The sequence below is a fragment of the Colossoma macropomum genome, unplaced genomic scaffold, assembly GCF_904425465.1.
Source record: "Colossoma macropomum unplaced genomic scaffold, Colossoma_macropomum, whole genome shotgun sequence".
Classification (NCBI taxonomy): Eukaryota; Metazoa; Chordata; class Actinopteri; order Characiformes; family Serrasalmidae; genus Colossoma; species Colossoma macropomum.
In genome coordinates, this window is record NW_023494800.1 from 30,204,538 (window position 1) to 30,224,140 (window position 19,603).

Below are 19,603 nucleotides of genomic sequence, written 5' to 3' on the forward strand. Positions count from 1 at the left end.
ACCCCAGGAGTATTTCTGCTTCTCTTCTGTAGCTCTGATTCAGGCGATTCTTTGTCAAAGCACTGGCACTTAGACAGGTGCTCATGCTTTAGCTTATTTACAAACCAGTTTTGACTAGCTTTCACAGAGTACACATTACACATTCAAAGTTATACATTTATTTTTTTTTACATTTCTGAATAATTTATTGTGTGAGATGTAAACAGAGTGATTCAGAGTGTTTTGGTGTAAAATAGTTCAGATGTCTTTACAGTGGTGGTGATAGGAACCAGGGGTTGCCATGACTACAACACAAATATAGACATTTTATTTACTATCCAGAACCACCAGTGAACCTACACGAGTCTTCTGAGTTTATATGGAATGTTGATGATGGAAAATAGTGTAAAATCTGAAATAATACCTTTTCTTTGGGGGCTATTTAGCCTTAAAACTCCATGCATGTATCACCCCAACATGAATGGATTTTGAGGCCAAAATCGTCTCTAAACCATCATAAAACAGTGTCTCAGTCATCAGGCAGTGAATTCATAACCATTTCATGTAGTAACTTTCACACTGTGTCTGAAAGTGCAGCTGTGTATGTGGTGTACTCACTCTGGTATCTCCCTCTGGAGCCAGTGGGTCAGTCATCCAGGATCCAAAGCGAGATCCAGATGTTTTAACGGTGATGGGGTCACTGATGCCCGTCAGCTTTCCACATGCTGCAAACACAGACACACACACGTTAATTATGACAGGACCCCCACTGCCCCTCAGCTTAACACATGCTCAAAAATGCACAATTACAGAGCACTGTACAGTAGAGGTTAAAATAAATCCACTAGTGGGCGCTGTGGGAAGCAGTCTACAAATCGAGGACAGTGCTAAAGGACTGCACAGGGTTGATTTTTAATGCTTACATGTCTGCAGTGGTCAGCTCTGACTATTAGAGATAGGGCTTCAATTTGCGCCATGAGGGGAGGACATTCCTGAGAGAATGGGAGAACATTCTTAAACAGAGTGAGTGGAAGAACATTCTAGAACGATGTGAATGGGAAAGAACATTCTAGAACAGCGCAAAAGAGGGGAGAACCTTCTAGAACAGTGTAAATGAGGGGAGAACCTTCTAGAACAGTGTAAATGAGGGGAGTGGAGGTCTGCACTCCCACCACACTATCTTGCGGCACAGGACTAATTTTCAGTGTTGTGTGCGGGAGCGAGTGGGAAACCAGCCCCCTGCAGGTGGGAGCGGGCTGAAGCACACATTAAGAAAAATCTCGCAAATTCATGAATAGCCTAAATAAAGTAGAACGAGTCATTTGTCCTGACTCCAATTTTTGATAAAATCTTGCAGGAACGGGCGGGAGCGGGATTTAAAAAAACAGTCTCACGCAGACCTCTAGAGGGGAGGAAATTCTTGAACAGAGTAAAAGGGGGAACATTCTAGAACAGTGTGAATGAGGGGAGTACATTCTAGAACAGTGTGAATGAATGGAGAACAAGAACCTTCTAGAACAATGTAAATGACAGGAGAACATTTTAGAACTATGCAAATGATGGTAGAACATTCCAGAATATTTTCCTCATTACCCTCATTACTCCTGCCTGTTAATTGTTAAATGGTAATGTTAGTTGTATAACGATTAACATATTCACAGTCAGTCACGTATCTAGAACTTCCAGGAGAACTAGAGTGCCGTTTTTTTTTTCTCACAAAATTGGTCCCACCCATTGGAAATCAAATGATCGGTTGATTCCTCTATCACTTCATAATTATGCTGATAGTTAATCTAACACTTCAGGCCTTCTCTTCAGCTCCTGAAGTCCTAACCAATAGGAGAGCTTGCTTAGCTGTGCATACATAGATAACACAGAAAAAACAATTCCTGATTGGCCAGTTTTTAGCTCACCATTTCAGGAATTTAACCATTTTGTTTGTGTCCTATACTTAACAAAGAATCAAGAGCAGTACTGTAACTCTTAGACATCATGACTACTTAGAAGACCCCGAGAGTTCCCCTCTGCATGTCTGCTGACAGAGAGTCATCCTTGCCCACTCCCACCCATCATGCCCACCCACACCCACCTACTTTGGGCTGAGGTTCTCATCCACACCAACCTGCGTTTAGCCTTTGTAATCCACACCACTGGAATAGTGCTGCCCACACAACTGCCCACTGCCTCCGGACTACACCTCCATAAACCAGCCCAAAAATAAACATCTCAATGCTTAAACATAGAAGTAAATATTTTGTGCATGTTTATACTAAAGAAAACCAAGAGAAATCACACATAGCACCTGGCTAGCACCGGACAATGCCTAAAACAGACTCCAGTGCACAGTGGACAGCCAAAGCCAGCTTAAATTCTGAGTGAGAGGTGAGATTATGAGGGCTGTCAGTGATTTTAGCGTGCAGTTTACATCAGACAGTCAGTGTACTCTGCGTGCAGAGTGACCGAGACTGGAACCCACAGTCATATTTTGAATTTTTTATGGTAATGACAACTTTTTCATCATGGAACCCCAACAATACACTGTACTAGACCCACATTCCTCATTCTAAACATCGATTTTGATGTGTATACCTGCTGTGTGTGCAGGGTGGGGGGTTATATTCACTATTCACTGATAAAAGTGGGTAATATTAAGGAAAACATTGCTGTTCTGGACCCTTTATTATTGCACCACAGCTAAATGAGCCCTGACTGGGGTGTTTATCTCATTTTCGAGAATGGAAGCCATCGATAATAGGCTTTAATTGGCAAATGTGCTCCAGATATAAGGAGAAAGAGAGAAAGCAATACTTCCTGTAATCGTTCTCTCAGACCAGGGAAACACAAAACACACCCACTCTGTTCATTAAGAAGATGTGTGCACTGGAGGATGTTTTCCCTTCTTCTAATTTCTCTCTCTGTCTGCCTCCCTCTTGTTTCTTAATTAATGAAATACAATTTATCTTTAGCCCATTAAGTGGTGGGTGAGGCAGCTCACTCTCTCCTTCCTCCATTCTCTCACTGCCTTCAGCTCAGAGCTTTTGGCTGTTAGAACACAGAGAGAGAGAGAGAAATGGGAAATCATGACTTTTGCCCTTCTCTGTTGAAGAAACAGTCTGAACAGAGGAAAAAAGCAAGGGAAACAAAAGAAAAAGCAAAAAAGAAAAAAAAGAAAAGAAAAAGGAAAGGAAAAAGGAGGGAAAGCAAGAACAGGAGGAATAAAGGAAGGAAGAAAGAAGCAAAGAAAGAAAGGAGCAAAAAGGAAAACATTAAAATAAAAGAAAAAAAGGAAGGAAAGAATGAATGGGCGGAATGAAGGATGAACGAAAGAAGCAAAAAAGGAAAAATGAAAGAATAAAAAAGAAGAAAAAGCAGGAAAAGAAAGAATGGGAGGAATAAAGAAAGCAGCTAAGAAAGAAATGAAAGAAGGAAAACAAGAAAGAAGGAAAGGAGCAAAGGAAAAACAGAAAGACGGAAAGAAATAAGGAAAAGAGGAACAGAAAAAGAAAGAAAAGCAAAAAAGAAAAACTGACAGAATAAAAGAAAGAAGCATGAAAATGAGGGAAAGAAGGAATAGGAAGCATAAAGAGAGAGAAAGAAAAGTAAAACAGGAAAAAATGAAAGAAGCAAAGAAAGAAATGAAAAAAAGAAATGAAAGAAGGAAGACAAGAAAGAAGGAAAGAAAAATAGAAAGACTAAGAATAACACCAAGAAAGAAGGAAAGCAAGGAGAAATAAAAGAAAGAAAGAGAGAAAGAAAGAAAGAAAGAAGCGAAAAAGAAAAATGAAAGAAAAAAGATGAAAAAGGAGGGAAAGAACAAATAGTAAGAATAAAGGGGGAAAGAATGAAGGAAAACAAAATAAAAGAAAGAAGAAAAGAAGGACAAGAAAGAATGGGAGGAACAAAGGAAGAAAGAAAGGAAAGATGGGACACAGGAAGGTAGAAAAAAGGCAAATAAAAATAGAAAGATTAAGAAAGAAAAAACAAAGCAAGCAAGAAAGACAAAAGTACAGAGGGAAAGAATTAAGGAAAACAAACAAGTAAAGAAAGAAGCAAAAAGGAAAAAAGGAATTATGAAAGAATGAAGGAAACAAAGATGGGAATAAAGAAAGAAGGAAAACTAAACAAAAGAAGGGCTCTTTTTATTTGGATAGGCTCTACAGATTATCTACAGAGGGTCAGACTATAAACAAACTATCTGGTCACTTCTCACAGGAATAGGATTAAGATTAGGTTTAGTACTGGGGTTGAGGGTCAGGTTAAGGTCAGAGTTAATGGTTTATGGTTATGAAGAATTAACATGAATTTTATTGATATTTGGTTAAATGTGAGTTAAAGGAAAGTTGAGCCTCTGTGAAGAATCTGCAGAAGACAATCTAAATAAGCCGTTAACAGAAAGAAAATGGAACAAAGAAAGATGAAAAAGAGAGAGAAGTGCCACTCACTCTGTCCACCAGAGTTTCGGGGCAAATGTGGCTACGCTAATTGTGCTGCTATCTTTAGAAGCTTCTCAGTGGCAGAAAGCAGGTTAGACGAGTGTAAACAAGCTATAAAACTCACTTCTACTCACTGGATACTTTATTAGACACCTCAGCAATTTAAGACTCGACTCAGATTCAAACCCTGAAGACTCAAGGTTTGACTTGGAATCACACCTCAGAGACTCCTGACTCAACTCGGACAGGCACACCGGAGGCTTGACTTAGACTCGCACCTCAGAGACTTGACTCACACTCACCCCAGAGACTCCGGCCTTGCCCCTAGAGACTCTAGACTTGACTCAGTCTTGGACCCCAGAGACTCCAGACTCTGACTCACTTCTCAGATACTCAACTCACAATTAGACTCGCATTTCAGAGACTCAACTCGGACTCTCATCCCAGAGATTCGACTCAGACTTTCACCCCAGAGACTCTAGCCTTGCCCCAAGAGACTCTAGACTTCACTGAGACTTGCACCCCAGAGACTCAAGACTCTGACTCACTTCTCAGAGACTCAACTCCAAAATAGACTCGGAGTTCAGAGACTCAACTCGGATTCGCACCTCAGAGACTCAACTCCAACTCTCATCCCAGAGATTCGACTCAGACTCTCACCCCAGAGACTCTGGCCTTGTCCCCAGAGACTCTAGACTTGACTCAGACTTGCACCCCAGAGACTCTACTTGGACTCACACCTTAGATACTCAAAACTTGATTTTGACTCACACCTCAGAGGCTTGGCTTGGACTCACCCCAGACAGTTGAAACTTAGACTTGAAATGAAATGAAATGAAAGAATCTATCCAGAGACTCAGACTTGCACCCCAGAGACTCAGACTCACATGAAACGAGCTGTGAATATCTGTTTTAAATTTCAGGTTTTCCCTCTGTGGTTATTTAAGCTACAGTAAATTAGGCTGCTGGTTGTCATCTCTATCATGATGTCTCTGGCACATAATGCTTACTAGCTCCCTCCACCTGTAACCAGTTCCCCCCCGCCTTAATGAAACTCTGGCTATGCCGCTGGTGTGTGAAGTTTTATATAAAGTCGTGCTGGCGTCATAGAGATGGGAAAACGCTGAGAAGATAACAAGAGTGGGGAGACAGAGAGAGCGAGAGACTGTGGGCATCAGCTTCTTCAGTCTTTTATCTGGCTGAGAGTCATTAACACTGCAGACAGGTTAATCCAGTGGATTAGTGTGTGGATGTGTGAGTCTCACGTACATCAAAGGCAGCTGTGGCAGCTGTGTGTGTGCACATGCCATGCTTTCCTTTGATTAGTCAAAGTTCGTTAATGAGTCTCTGATTTGAAAATGGCTGACTTTAGATTGGAATGTCACAGCCAGTCGAGCTTAATATCTGGAAGAAGATTAAATTTGTCATGCCGCTGGCCTGCAGCATTAAGCCTTAAAGCTTCATTTAGACTCCAAGATCAATGTGTTTTGATATCAGTTCAGCAGGTTTTTGAAGGGTTGCAGACAGTGCTTTATCTCTGATGGATATTATAGTCACTCGTGTTTACTAGGATGTCCTAATCCAGTCTCAAAGACGATGGCATATTTTAACGGATCTGTATTAATCCAGATGATGTTCCAGTTGTTAATGCTATTTTACCTTGTTGTACTACATTTAGGCTTTGTTAACATAGCAGGTAAAAGTGGCCCAAATCTTTTTCTTCATATGTCAAAAGCCAAGAATGACGAGAGACACACAGACCTTTAATTCAGTGTTTTCACTCCAGGCTTGGAGCCCCTGCACTGTATAGTTTAGTGTTTCTCTGCTGTTCACACCTTGTTCAGCTCAAGAAGGGATTAATTAGCTAATAATATCAGGTATTTTAACCAGGAAACCACAGTTATGCAGTGCAGGGGTTTCAGGACTGGAGCTGAACTCTGAACTAACTGCACTAACAAACTTACAGAATCACGTCTGTCGAAAGATGACGTCGTTTTCTGACCCACGACATTCAGTCTGATATTTAACGCTTATGTTTCTCCATTCAAACCTCATTTAAATCTCCAGAAACAGAGAGTAAAGTTATACCAGCTGTCTGCAGCTCCGTTAGGGGGACGACTGTTCATCTCTCGGCTGATAACATCAGCTAAAGTTATCTAAAGGCCAGCATTGTTCACATCTGTGTTAATTATGAACTAAAACTATGATGACAGTGATTTTTCTCCTCTTTATGAACACCATGGGCTCCTTTACCCACCCTGACATGAAGAGCCGGTGGGCTTCTGTGCTTTTAAATGCTTTGACAGACTCTCCAGAATAGGGAGAGGGGTTGTGTATGAGATAAATATTGATGTCCAGAAAACACAAATTTGGTATCTTTCCGCCAGTTTAAGTGGGACCAGGAGTTCAGGGGGGAAACTGACACAAGATCACAGCCTATTTTATCGACTTTGTAGAGGTAACATAAAGAAAGGTGAGTAAGTTTAGTGAAGCCAGAAATTTGTTCCCAAATATGGCAGCCACAACAGAAAAATCACGTGACGGAAACCCTAGAATAGGTCGTGCCCTAGCACTTAGTAAAACAGCAGAAAACCTGTTAACTCAAAAGTTGCTCATTATAGAAGCCAATGAGCTGTTGCTTTGGGGCAGAAAGAGATTGAGTTAGGATTCCTTTAAGGTACTGTATAGACATCTCCTCTCCTACCGAGTTTCTGCATGCACGCCCGGAGTCTCTCCTCCAGACTGGAGACGCGGGAATGAAGCTCGTCATAGTCGTAAGCTCCCATCTCCTCCTGCAGGTGAGCCAGGCTGGTTGTCAGGTTCTGCACCTCCTGTTTGAACTGCAGCACCAGCCGTGCGTCCGCCTTGTACTCTTCCAGCACAGGGATCAGCGGCCGTATCTCCGCCATCTTCGCCTTTATGGCCTGCAAACACGCCACAGAGTGCGCTCAGTCCCCTGCAGGGCTGTAAAGCCCACTCAGATATGCACACAGCAAGTGGGACCATGCTAGACGTGGTGCTCTGTCTCCAGCAAACCTGCACTAATCCTACTCTCTTAACTGCTTTAATGTGTATGTGTGCCTGTTAGGGCTGCACGATATGAACAGAATGTTACCACCATTGTATTGCAATTTTGATATGTTTTGTGATATATTAACCTTTTACTGCATAAACATTTGTCTTGCTGAAAATGACATAAATTAAAAAAAATTAAAACACTGAAAAAATGTTACATTTTGTTGCCATATGGCCCTTATGTGCAACAGTGAAACTAAAATCTGTAATGCATATAGTCTGAGTAAACCAATACAATGGATATACAATATAGTCACAGTCACTTTCCAGGCATGGAATAACAGCCAAATATGCATAAATGTTTTAAAAATACAGAAAGGAATCATTATGTTGCCATAGGGCAACAGTTCTATTTTATTGCTTTATATAAACCCTTTTAAATCTATGTCACATATCAGCATGTAAACAATATTGGATACTCCATAGGCTTTTAATCTAAGCTTTATCTGCTGCATCTGCACTGCACAGTCAATTGCAACTTTTTTATGTTTCTGTGCACTTAGTAGGGCTGGACTCATATCAGTTTGCTGATAATATCAGTCAATTTTGACAACCCACAGTTTTAGCAGCATCGGCAAAAATATACCTGATAACTAGTTCATTATCAGCATGTTCATGTACTTATACTGTGTGCATCGCAGCTTCAGGTTCCATTGTTGCATGCTGTTGCCATAAGGCAACAATTCTATTTTGTTGCTTTATAAGAAGCCCATTAAATCAATGTCACATATATCAGCATGTAAACAATATTGGATACTTCATAGGCTTTTAAGCTTTTTCTGCTGCATCTGCACTGCACAGTCAGTTGCTACTTTTTTCTACTTGTTTTTATGTTTCTGTGCACTTAGTAGGGCTCGACTCAGTTTGCCGATAATATGAGTTGATTTTGACAACCCGCAATTTTATCAGTATCAGTATATAGCTAATAACTGGTTCATTATCATTTCATGTACTTATATGAATTTCATATAAGCAAAAGCATTTATATGCAGTTCATGCACTTATATTGGGTGCATCGCAGTTTGAGGTTCCATTGTTCCATGCTGTTGCCATATGGCAACAATTCTATTTTATTGCTTAATATGAAGCCCATTAAATCTATGTCACATATATCAGCATATAAACAATACTGGACACTCCATAAGTTTTTAATAATAATTTTAGGGCTTTATCTGCTGCATCTGCACTGCACAGTCAGTTGCTACTTTTTTCTACTTGTTTTTATGTTTCTTTGTACTTAGTAGGGCTCGACTCTTATCAGTTTGCCAATAATATCAGTCAATTTCAACAACTCGCAATTTTATCAGTAGCAGTATATTGCTGATAACTGGTTCATTATTATTTCACGTATTTTGCATTTATATGCATTTATATGCATTTCATGCACTTATATTAGGTGCATCGCAGTTTGAGGTTCCATTGTTCCATACGGTTGCCATATGGCAACAATTATATTTTACATTTTATCTAAAGCCCATCAAATTCAAACTGGGTTTATTTATGAAAAAGAAGTTAATGTAGTTTGTGTTTACATATGTTGTTGTGTACTAATGTTAAATGATGCACACTGAGAGGGCTTTGGAGGCCTGGCCTTTTCATGTGATGAAAAAAAAAGATGCACAAACTGCATGTGATCAATAAGGCATGTGATCAGATAAACTTCTACTATGTTACTTAGAAGGCCTTAAGTTTCCCAAAGATAAAAAAAAATATTCAGACTTTTTACTGTAGTGAGGCAAAAACTTTCAAAAAACTAATTGTTGCCATGTGGCAACACCATGCAGTAAAGGGTTAAAACTACCTTAATGTGATACGACTAAAGATTGTTTGATCAAAATTGTTTTAACCAAAATTCTTTGCATTTCTTGGATCATGTGAACACCTAGATTCTTCAAAGCACCCACAGAACATAATTTGCAATATCAGTACTGTTGAGATTAACAGCCAATAGAATGCGCAGCCCTACTGAATGTATATATGTTTCAACTTGAAAGGGTCAGTTTAAAGGTGTGAGTTAAGTGTGCAAGAGAATGTAGTGCATGGATTTATGTATAGGAGAGCCATTAGGAGACCAGAAGCCAAACTACGGCAAAAGCTCTAGCTATCGGTAAAAAAAAAACGCTTGGAACACGTTGAACAATTGGGAAAATCACTTTATTGGTTTTCATGGATTCAAACAGCAAAGGCGAAACATGCTCATTTGACATGTTACACACAACAACGTGGCTTTCATCTATATTCCATTATCGTTAAAGCGTTTTAAATTCCAGTAACCAAATATTGCAGAGAGACAAAATGAATAGCAACGTAAGCAGTTAGCAACTAGGAATCATCGTAATTATGATAACAGCAATATTACTACAAATGAAATAAGAATATGTAATAAGAATATGTAAATGAAACCTAATGAAGGATTTAGAGGCGCATGCAGGGAGGGATCTGATCGGTGGTTCGATAAGGAGGAGGAGGGGAGGGGGTTTATCTTACAGTTTAATGGTGTATAATAGAATACGAGAACTGTGACATAAACGGCGTGACTGACGCCCACTTCAGCCAATCGTGGGTTAGACCTGCCTCTTCTGGCCTCAGGCTCTCCTATAATGTCTTTATAGTTAGCCCTGCAAGCAAGAAACAACAAACTGAGTACAGGAAGCTAGCTCGCTAACCTGGCTAACACACACCCTCACACACTCGCACGCACACCAACACACACGTCTTCAAGCAAACTGAGGTTAAAAGCACAGAGAGTCACAGAATTACATTCGTGGCAAGCGGCAGGTCAGTGCACTTTGAGTTAGCATGCATGCATGCAGTGGAAAAGAACAGCTCAGTGAAAAATGCTAACGTTGGTACCAGCAGGTAGCAGACGAGCTCGGAAGCCACCAATTAGCATGAAATCATTCAGCTAGAAGCAGTTAGCACGACGTCACTGGCCTCATGCTAAACGGTGCCTGACAGCGTCCACACATAGCCACGTTAGCATGTTTGCTTGAGCTGTTTCTTTAAGATATCACTGTGTTAGTGTGCTAATGTGCCTCGTATCATAGTGCCTGCGTATCATAAAGTGTGCGGTGGTATGCTAGCACGCTAGCCGTGAGCTAACCATGCCTGAGTAGGACGGGTCAATGTGATTAGCTAAAAGGGCAGGACACTGGGGGACCAGGGCAAATCAGATTTTTGAAACCTTGCCCTACCATCTCAAACAGGGGTCACTCTATTCTTTATTTCGACCATCTGAATAAAGAATAGCGAACCAAAAGAGAGGAAAAGAGATTTACCGGATCCTGCGTCAGAGGCAGAAAAACAAGAGCAGTGGAGAATTTAATCTTCGCGCATTTACTGGGTTTAATTTCATTTAAGCTATCCTCAAAATAATGACTAGAATATTTAATCTAAGGTGTATGTTTATATTTTTGTATTATATTTACATTTTTTTCTAATGCTTAAGAGACATCTAGGGGTGTGCAATATGACGATATTTTCTCGTTATTGTGATACTCTGTGCCGCGATATGCTCTTCCGATACAAAAATGATTGTATTCATAGTCTTTTATAGCATTTTCAAAGGGAAAAACTGGGAAAGCTTCAAGAGATGACTTGCTCTATATTTATTAGGCAGTGATCAGGCAAAGTAACACCAACCGTTACCGTTTCTGGCACCTAATGGCAGCGTAATAGTGCTGTATGATATTATTTCTGGTCGTGTTCCAGTTCAAGAGAACGAGTTCCTCCCTCAGGGGGAAGAAGGGGCGACTGGAAAAATGTGTCAAGCTGGGCTTGAGTCCAGCTCAGATCAATTCTTTTGCCCTCCATTTGCTGCTAGAAGTAGGAGTCCAGTCCAGCTGACCCCCTTCAGTTAATATTTAATTACAGCAAGTCTGGCGGAAATTTTATGACATGGCTGTTGGAGCGAATGGTAGACTAACCTCAGTCTCTCCGGAGTCTGTTTGTGAGTGTGTGCTTGAATGCGACAGCAAACATGTTTTTTTTTTTTCCTGTATATGTGAGTACTGAAGTATGACAAGGTACTTGGTAACATGTATGTGAGCATCTGTTTGCTCTAGGGCCTGACCGATATATCGAACGGCCGAAAAGATCAGCTGATATTAATGATGATGAATTTATCGTTCTTCTTTAAAGCACCGCAACTAAAATCTGTGCTACTGTGCTATTTTACAAAGAAGACAATAACATGGAGAGTTCCACCACCTCAAACAAGATCTGAAGCTGTTTAACGAATGATTATAAAGGTATTTTTGCATGTCATTGCTTCTGCTAGTAGCTCTGCTCATTGATAACGAAAATTCATTTTAAAAATTATTTTAATCCTGTTGTCATATAAGCTTTTGTGCTCTGCCACAAGCAAGATTAGCTCTTCTGCTGCCACTGAGATGCACATTCATTTGGACTGCAAACACGACACGAGCTGTGATTGTTTAGCCTGATTTTTAACGCCTCCATACAAGGCTGAAACTCGAGCTGCCTACAGTTTGGAGTTACCCCCTTAAAATCTCAGGCTTGTTACATACTAAAGCTTATTATTCAGTAACTACAGGGACTCCAATGCAAACTGGTTGAGCTATTCTTGGGTTGTAAAAGTGTGTAATACAGCTAAGGGCCCGTCGACAGGCCCTGTCCATTTGAGGGGTAAATATCGGACCTGCTATGGATCGCCTTAACTTGGAAATACGTCACTGTACAGAAGGAAAGCGTTACGATTTCTGACTCATGCTGACTTTAATGGTAGATGAATTTATCAGTATCAGAGAAAATTACACCGATAAAACAATGATGTTTGTGGCTTGTTTTATACTGTAATCAAAACAATGCTCTAATATGAGGAAAACTGCTTGTTTATGAGGATTTCAATATGCTAATCTGTACAAAAGCTGCTCAGTTAGCAGTCACCAACTGCCTTCTTAGGCTTAGCTGGTAAACTTGGGCACAAATTATTTTTAACATAACTAAAACATGTCAAATCCATCCAAATCTAATCTACATTTACATTATGTAACACCTATTTCACACCGGATGCATGCGTGTCAATCTGGACGACGCTTGATATTTCACACCGGTTGCTGTTTGTGTCGCGTTTTCATATAGTATAAGCTACTTCCTCTACACTGTTAGAAATAAAGGTTCTGTGCAGGTACATTTTTTGTTTATCAAGGTACGAACAATATAAATGTCCCCTTAAAGGTACAACAGTGGTCTTAAGGTCCAACTGTGCACCTTAAATACATTTTACCATGTGAAAAGGTACTGATGGCATTGATAATTTGTTTAATCAGAGTAACGATAAAACACGACTGACGGATGTTTTATTTTTACACATTTTCTTGTTCAAAATGTGGTTCAAACAGAATTTAACGCCTTGAATTTTCAGCTTTGTTCTTTACGTATCAAATAAATGCAACGACAGCATTCAGGAGTCATTTTTTTGGCGGAAAGGAGTGGATAAAACAGCATAAATAGGCACATTAGCATTATTATTATTAGAGTGTTTAATTTTTGACCACATTATCTTATAACAGCTGATATTATCAGTTATTGGTATTTTTTGCTCTTCGAAATCTGTATCGTGATTTAATGTTCATATCGGTCAGCCCCAGCATGCGTGTCCGTGTGCCGTGGCGTACCTTGTATTGCTTGGCGAGGTTTTGTTTGTGGTTTTCCTCCACTTGTCTGAACTTGGTCTCCAGGCCTCTGAGCTGGTCCTCCATTCTGACCACGTACTGCAGGTCCCTCTGCGTCCGCTGGTCCAGAACCTGGATCGACTGGGTCATGTTCTGAACCTGCAAACACACACACAGTGGAATAATGATAACTGTTAATATTAGAGTTGTAAAAATGTCAGTACATCAATCAGAAGATGGTCATTCGCCAGCATCTTGGGATGTTAGGATATTCAATTATGAGTACTATTATTATAAATATGTGGTCAAAATAAAATTGTCAGTCTACTGTCTACACCGACTGCCCACTTCATTAAGTCCTTCTCCTTGTTTCTACTCTCATTGTCCACTTTATCAGCTCCACTGACCATATAGTTTCACTCTGTAGTTCTACAGTTACAGACTGTAGTCCATCTGTTTCTCTGCACCCTGTTCTTCAGTGGTCAGGACCCCCATGGACCCTCACAGAGCAGGTACTATTTGGCTGGTGGATCATTCTCAGCACTGCAGTAACACTGACGTGGTGGTGGTGTGTTAGTGTGTGTTGCACTGGTCTGAGTGGGCCAACAGCGTCCTGTGGGCAGCGTCCTGTGACCACTGATGAAGGACTAGAGGATGACCAACACAAACTGTGCAGCAGCAGATGAGCTACTGTCTCTGACTTTACATCTACAAGGTGGACCGACAAGGTAGGAGTATCTAATAGAGTGGACAGTGAGTGGACACAGTGTTTAAAAACTCCAGCAGCACTGCTGTGTCTGATCCACTCGTACCAGGACAACACACACTAACACACCACCACCACGTCAGTGTTACTGCAGTGCTGAGAATGATCCACCACCCAAATAATACCTGCTCTGTGGGGGTCCTGTGGGGGTCCTGACCACTGAAGAACAGGGTGCAGAGAAACGGATGGGCTACAGTTTGTAACTGTAGAACTACAGAGTGAATCTATAAGGTCAATGGAGCTGATAAAGTGGGCAGTGAGTGGAGATATGAGGAGGTGGACCTGAAGTGGCGTCCAGTGGTCACCAACCCTGGAGACTTTAGCTCTAACCCTAACTGACCACAACACATCAATCTAATTACTGCCTTCAGAAGTCCTTGATTAGCTGAGAGAGGCTTAGATTTGGGTTGGAGGTGAAACTGTGAAGCTGAGAATAATACAGTGATTATAATAATTACAGTAATTCATTTTCCAAGAAATCAACCAATCCTGCGTTTGTATCTCAGAAAGCTTTTAATTATACCTCATTAAAAGTACTGGCTGATGGTGTCTAAGAGTTGGACCTGCTGTTGGGAGACTGTGACGCTCTCTCTGGGTGGGCAGGTCGCCCCCCCATCACTCAGCAGAGTGCCATCCCATGAAGATGATGGTTCTCATCAGATTACAAATCAAAGTCCTTCAAAAATTAATATTCACACATTTATTTTTCCCTTAAATCAAATCTCTCTCTCTTTTTCCCTTTCTCTCTTTCTCTCCCCACCTCTTTCTCTCTCTTTCACTCTCTCCTTTTTCTTTCTTTCTGTTCCCCCTCTTTCTTCCTTTCACCGTCTCCTTCCTTTTTTGATACTCATCCTCTCTCTCTTCCCCTCTCTCTGCTCTTTCCTCTCTTTCTTTCTTTCCCACTCTCTGTCTTTCTCTCTCACTTTTTTTCTCACATTTTCTCATCTCCCTTTTCTCTCTTTATCTCTCACTTTTTCTCTCTCCTCCTTTCACTGTTACCTTTCTTCTTTGTTAATCACTTTCTTTTTCCCCTCTCTGTCCTCTTTTCTCTTTCTTTCCCACGCACTCTCTCTCACACCTTTTCTTCTTCTTCCTCTCTTCCACTCTCACATTTTTCTTTCTTTCTCTCTTCTTTTCACTGTCTCCTTTTTTCTTTATTTCTCATTCTCTCTCTTTTTCCCCTCTCTGTCCTCTTTCCTTCATTTTCCATCCATTTTTCTATTTAGTCTCTCACCTTTTCTCTTCTTTCACTCCTCCTTCCTCTCTTTCCCAATCTCTTCTCTCTCACCTTTTCTTTTTGTTCCTTTTCTGTCCCCCTCTCTCTCTTTCTCTCTTCCTTTCACTCTCTCCTTCTTTGTCTGTTTCTCATTTTCGCTCTCTTTCCTCTTTCTCTCTCTCTCCCCTTCCTTGTTCTCTTTCTTTACCACTTTCTCTTCATTGTCTTTTTCTCTCTCTTGTTTTTCTTTCTCTTTCTCTCTTTGCCCCCTCCCTCTCATTTGCATTTTTTTTCTCATGTGTTCTGCCCTGCTCTCTCATTTCTTTCTCCCTTTCTCTCTCTGTCCTTCTTCTCTTTCTATCTCCCCTTTTCTCTCTCTTTCTCTGTATATAAATATATATCCCCTGTCTCTCCCTCTCTGATTGCATTATGTTTTGTTTTTATGTGATGTCATCCTGGGGGATCTCATTAGCTCTACGAGTTCATGTAAATGTGGGTGTGTGTGTGGTTGTGTGTGTGTGCGTGGTGAGAGAGCACGGTGCTCTTCCTGGCGAGGTCAGGCTCGTCTCTGGAGAGCGAGGTTGACCCGGTGATGCTGGTGTCTGATCATTCTCTCTGAGATGTGTGACAGCTGGCAGAACGGAATCGGGTTATTGGGTGAAAGGTCACGCGCGGCAGTGGTGCGGAGGCGGTCGCCATGGTTACCTTCTCCAGAAGCTGCCGTAGCTGCTTGGTGCGAGCATCCCTGGAGCACATGGTCTGCTGCGGAGCGACGACCGTACAAACACACCTGCCCTCGCTGTCCTGCGCCGAGCTGTACACCTGCCACGATTCCTCCGGATTAGCAGGCAACACCTGAGAGAGAGAGAGGGAGAGAGAGAGGGAGAGAGAGAGAGGGAGGGGGGAGAGAGAGGTAGAATGAAGAGAGAGAGAGGGAGAGAGAGAGAGGGAGGGGGGAGAGAGAGGTAGAATGAAGAGAGAGAGAGAGAGAGAGAATAGAGAGAGAGAGAGAGAGAGAGAGAGAATAAAGAGAGAAAGAGAGAGAGAGGAAAGTAGAGGTGTAAGTATTGATTAGCTTCATCCACAGTAACGGATCCAGAATGCGCTCTGACTTAAAACCTGTTTTGTTTGTACTGTAGTCCATGTTTATAGATGACAGACTGTCATACAGTGTAAAAAACTACATAATCACGTCTATTAGAGATACTGAACACTCCACACGCTTTGAGATGAGGTGAAATATGACAATATTTATTATTATTGTTTTAAACTTTGTCACAGTAACATGTCTTTCCGATCTAACGTGTCTTTCTGATCACGTCATCAGCACTGAAAGAACACGGAAGATCTCATCCTGTTTAACTGGATTTAGCGCAGTGTGTTTATACTTGCTGATGGCATCTGAAAGCATTATTGACGCTTTTATGTCTGTTCCAACTTATCAAATCTCAGAAAACCTAAATATTGAGATTCATATCGTGTCATACTGTTGTGTTATGTTTGAACCTATCGCCCACCCTTAGTTGAACAGTGTTTGATTATTTCTGGCATGCAGTTAGCATATTGATGGGCTTTCATTACGTGCTAGCCACAATAGCATCACAGCTCTAGTGCAAAACTATAGAAGCAAAAACATTTCTTAGCTGCATGTGGGATGAGGGTGTAGTGTAACCATAGAGATGCAATGGAATTGGCTGTAGCACAGCCATGGAAATGTCTGTAGTGCAACCATGGAAATCATTGAAACATAGCCAGGAAAGTGTGGTAGCGTAGCCATGGAAATGTTTGTAGTGTAGCCATTGATACGGTTGTAGTGTAACCATGGAAATGGTTGTAGCATAGCAATGGGAACTGTTGTAGTGAAACCATGGAAATGGTTGCTGCACAACCATGAAAATGGATGTGGCATAGCAATGGAAATGGTTGTAGCGCAACCATGCAAATAATTGGAGCATCGCAATAGCATAACTATGGGACTGTTGTAGCGCTACTATGGAAATGGGTGTAACATAGCTATAGACATGGTTGTAGTGTAATTATGGAAATGGTTGTAACTGTAGAAATGGTTGTTGCGTAGCAATGGGAATGGTTGTAGTGTAGATATAGACATGGCTGTAGTGTAACTATGAAAGTGATTGTACTATAGCCAGAGGAATGGTTGTAGTGTAACCATGGAAATGATTAGAGAAGTGCAATGGAAATGGTTGTAGTGTAACCATGGAAATGATTAGAGAAGTGCAATGGAAATGGTTGTAGTGTAGCCATGGCAACAGCTGTAGTATAGCGATGGAAATGGATGTGGCATAGCAATGGAAATGGTTGTAGGGAAACCATGGAAATATATGGAGCGCAGCAATGGAAATGGTTGTAGCGTAACTATGGGAATGTTGTAACGTTACCATGGAAATGTAACATAGCTATAGACATGGTCGTAGCATAGATATAGACATGGGTGCAGTGTAACTATGGAAATGGTTGTAATGTAGCTAGAGAAATGGTTGTAGTGTCAGCATGGAAATAATTCGAGCATCGCAATTGAAGTGGTTGTAGCATAACTATGGGACTGTTGTAGTGTTACTATGGAAATGGGTGTAGTGTAGCAATGGAAATGTTTGTATCTGTAGAACCGGTTGTAGCGTTGATGTAGACATGGGTGTAGCGTAACTATGGAAGTGGTTGTAATGTAGCCAGAGAAACGGTTGTAGTGTAACCATGGAAACACTTGTCGCAATCGCAAGGAGTGTCGCAATCGAAATGGTTGTAGCCTAACTATGGGACTGTTGTAGCTTTACCATGTAAATGGGTGTAACGTAGCTAAAAACAAGGTTGTAGCTTTACTATGGAAATGGTTGTAGTGCAGCAGTGGAAATGATTGTAATATAGCTAGAGAAATGGCTGTAGCGCAACTACGGGAATGTTGTAGCGTTACCATGGAAATTGCTATAACATAGCTATAGACATGGCTGTAGCATAGCAACGGTAAATCATTGAAGTGTAGCAATGGAATTGGTTGTAGCGTAACCATTTTGTAACGTAACCTATTGATCCATTTATCAGTGGTGTAGTTCCACTTCTCTGCTATTACTCTGTTTCTATCATCCACATCGCCACAGCAGTAAGAGTAGATGGACACTATGTATGTATCTTTATGAAACAGTTCCCCTACAAAGATGAGCTGAAGAACCCTGTCTTAGGTTCCGCAATGAGATCTGCAAATCCTCTAAATTACCTCCACAAGGAGGTATTAGAGGCATTGAGATGCTCACATTGCACAACAACAAAAAACATACAGCTGTGCAGAAGCGATTTGACACCCAAAAAAAAAATGTTTTTATCCAAAAATCACTGGCAAAGCGCCCACACAAGTTTATGCAAAGCTCCATCTTCTCACACTACGTCAGACCATCGATACCGACACCGCATCACTGCTAGAACTTATGCTAGACGCCCCCCTCTGGACCCACCCTGTTACCGCCCATTAAAAAACCCATAGTGTCGAGCTGAGCTGCAGTTCTGTCAATCACATTATTTATGATAGAACAATAAATCAATTAAAAACTGCCTCTATTATTTTTTTTCTTCCTCTCTTGGTCAAATGCTTCTTACTCTAGCACACATTCTTTCTCTCTCCCTCTGATTTTCTCCCTTTGTTGTCCCTCCCATCTCTGCCCTTCACTCGCTTTCTCTCACCCATCACTCTCTCGCTTTCTCTTCTCTCTCTCTCTCTCTCTCTCTCTTTATCCACACGTTCAGCAGATGATCAGTGTGTTAAAGCAGAGCTATTACAGTTCTCGCATTAGGGGAGAGAGAGAGAGAGAGAGAGAGAGAGAGAGAGAGAGAGAAATAGAGAGAGAGAGAGACAGAGCAGGACTGGAGCGGCACGAGCACGAGAGTAGAGAGGAAAAGAGGAAGAAGAGATTTACAGGGAGACTGTGTCGCCTCTAGATGCCCCATTTATTGAAAAAAAAAAAGAAGTATTATTATTAAATAATAATTCTTATTACTTTTAATAGTGTTATCTATTAGTATTAGTATCTTCTTATTTTCAGTAGTATTAGTATTATTATCATCATAAAATAAAAATTAAAAGAAAATTTAATTTTTTCTTGGAATCTAAATAAAAAATAAGAAAAAAATAAATATATATATTTAATATATAACTAATATATATATATATATATATATATATATATATATATATATATATATATGTATATGTATGTATGTGTGTGTGTGTGTGTGTTTTAATTTGATCATTGCTATTAAATATATAAAAAAGGTTTTTTGACTTTAGTGGAACCCTTTTTGGTGCTAGAACCATCTACAACATCTACACACTTTAAAACGTTGCTTCTTCAAAGGTTCTTTCATAAAGGCAATGGCTCTATTTAGATCCACGAGTTTTATCTAGAACACTTTTGAGCTTAAATGGTTCTTTGCATGGTGAAATGGTTTTCAGATTGATGGAGAATGTGTTGTATATGGTTCTGTATAGCAC

The 19,603-nt window shown here is 40.7% G+C and overlaps 1 protein-coding gene across 2 annotated transcripts in view; it reads right to left on the bottom strand.

Moving 5' to 3' along the window:
* The window catches only part of LOC118820043 (noelin-like), a 48,235-nt gene that overhangs the window by 8,327 nt on the left and 20,305 nt on the right, over nt 1-19,603 (bottom strand). For both annotated transcript variants that reach the window (XM_036588153.1, XM_036588152.1), the window contains exons 2-5: nt 15,811-15,960; nt 13,127-13,282; nt 7,117-7,336; nt 598-704 (exon numbers count right to left, since the gene is read on the bottom strand). In XM_036588153.1, coding sequence (XP_036444046.1) covers nt 598-704; nt 7,117-7,336; nt 13,127-13,282; nt 15,811-15,960 — 633 coding nt within the window. The remainder of the gene's footprint in view (nt 1-597; nt 705-7,116; nt 7,337-13,126; nt 13,283-15,810; nt 15,961-19,603) is intronic.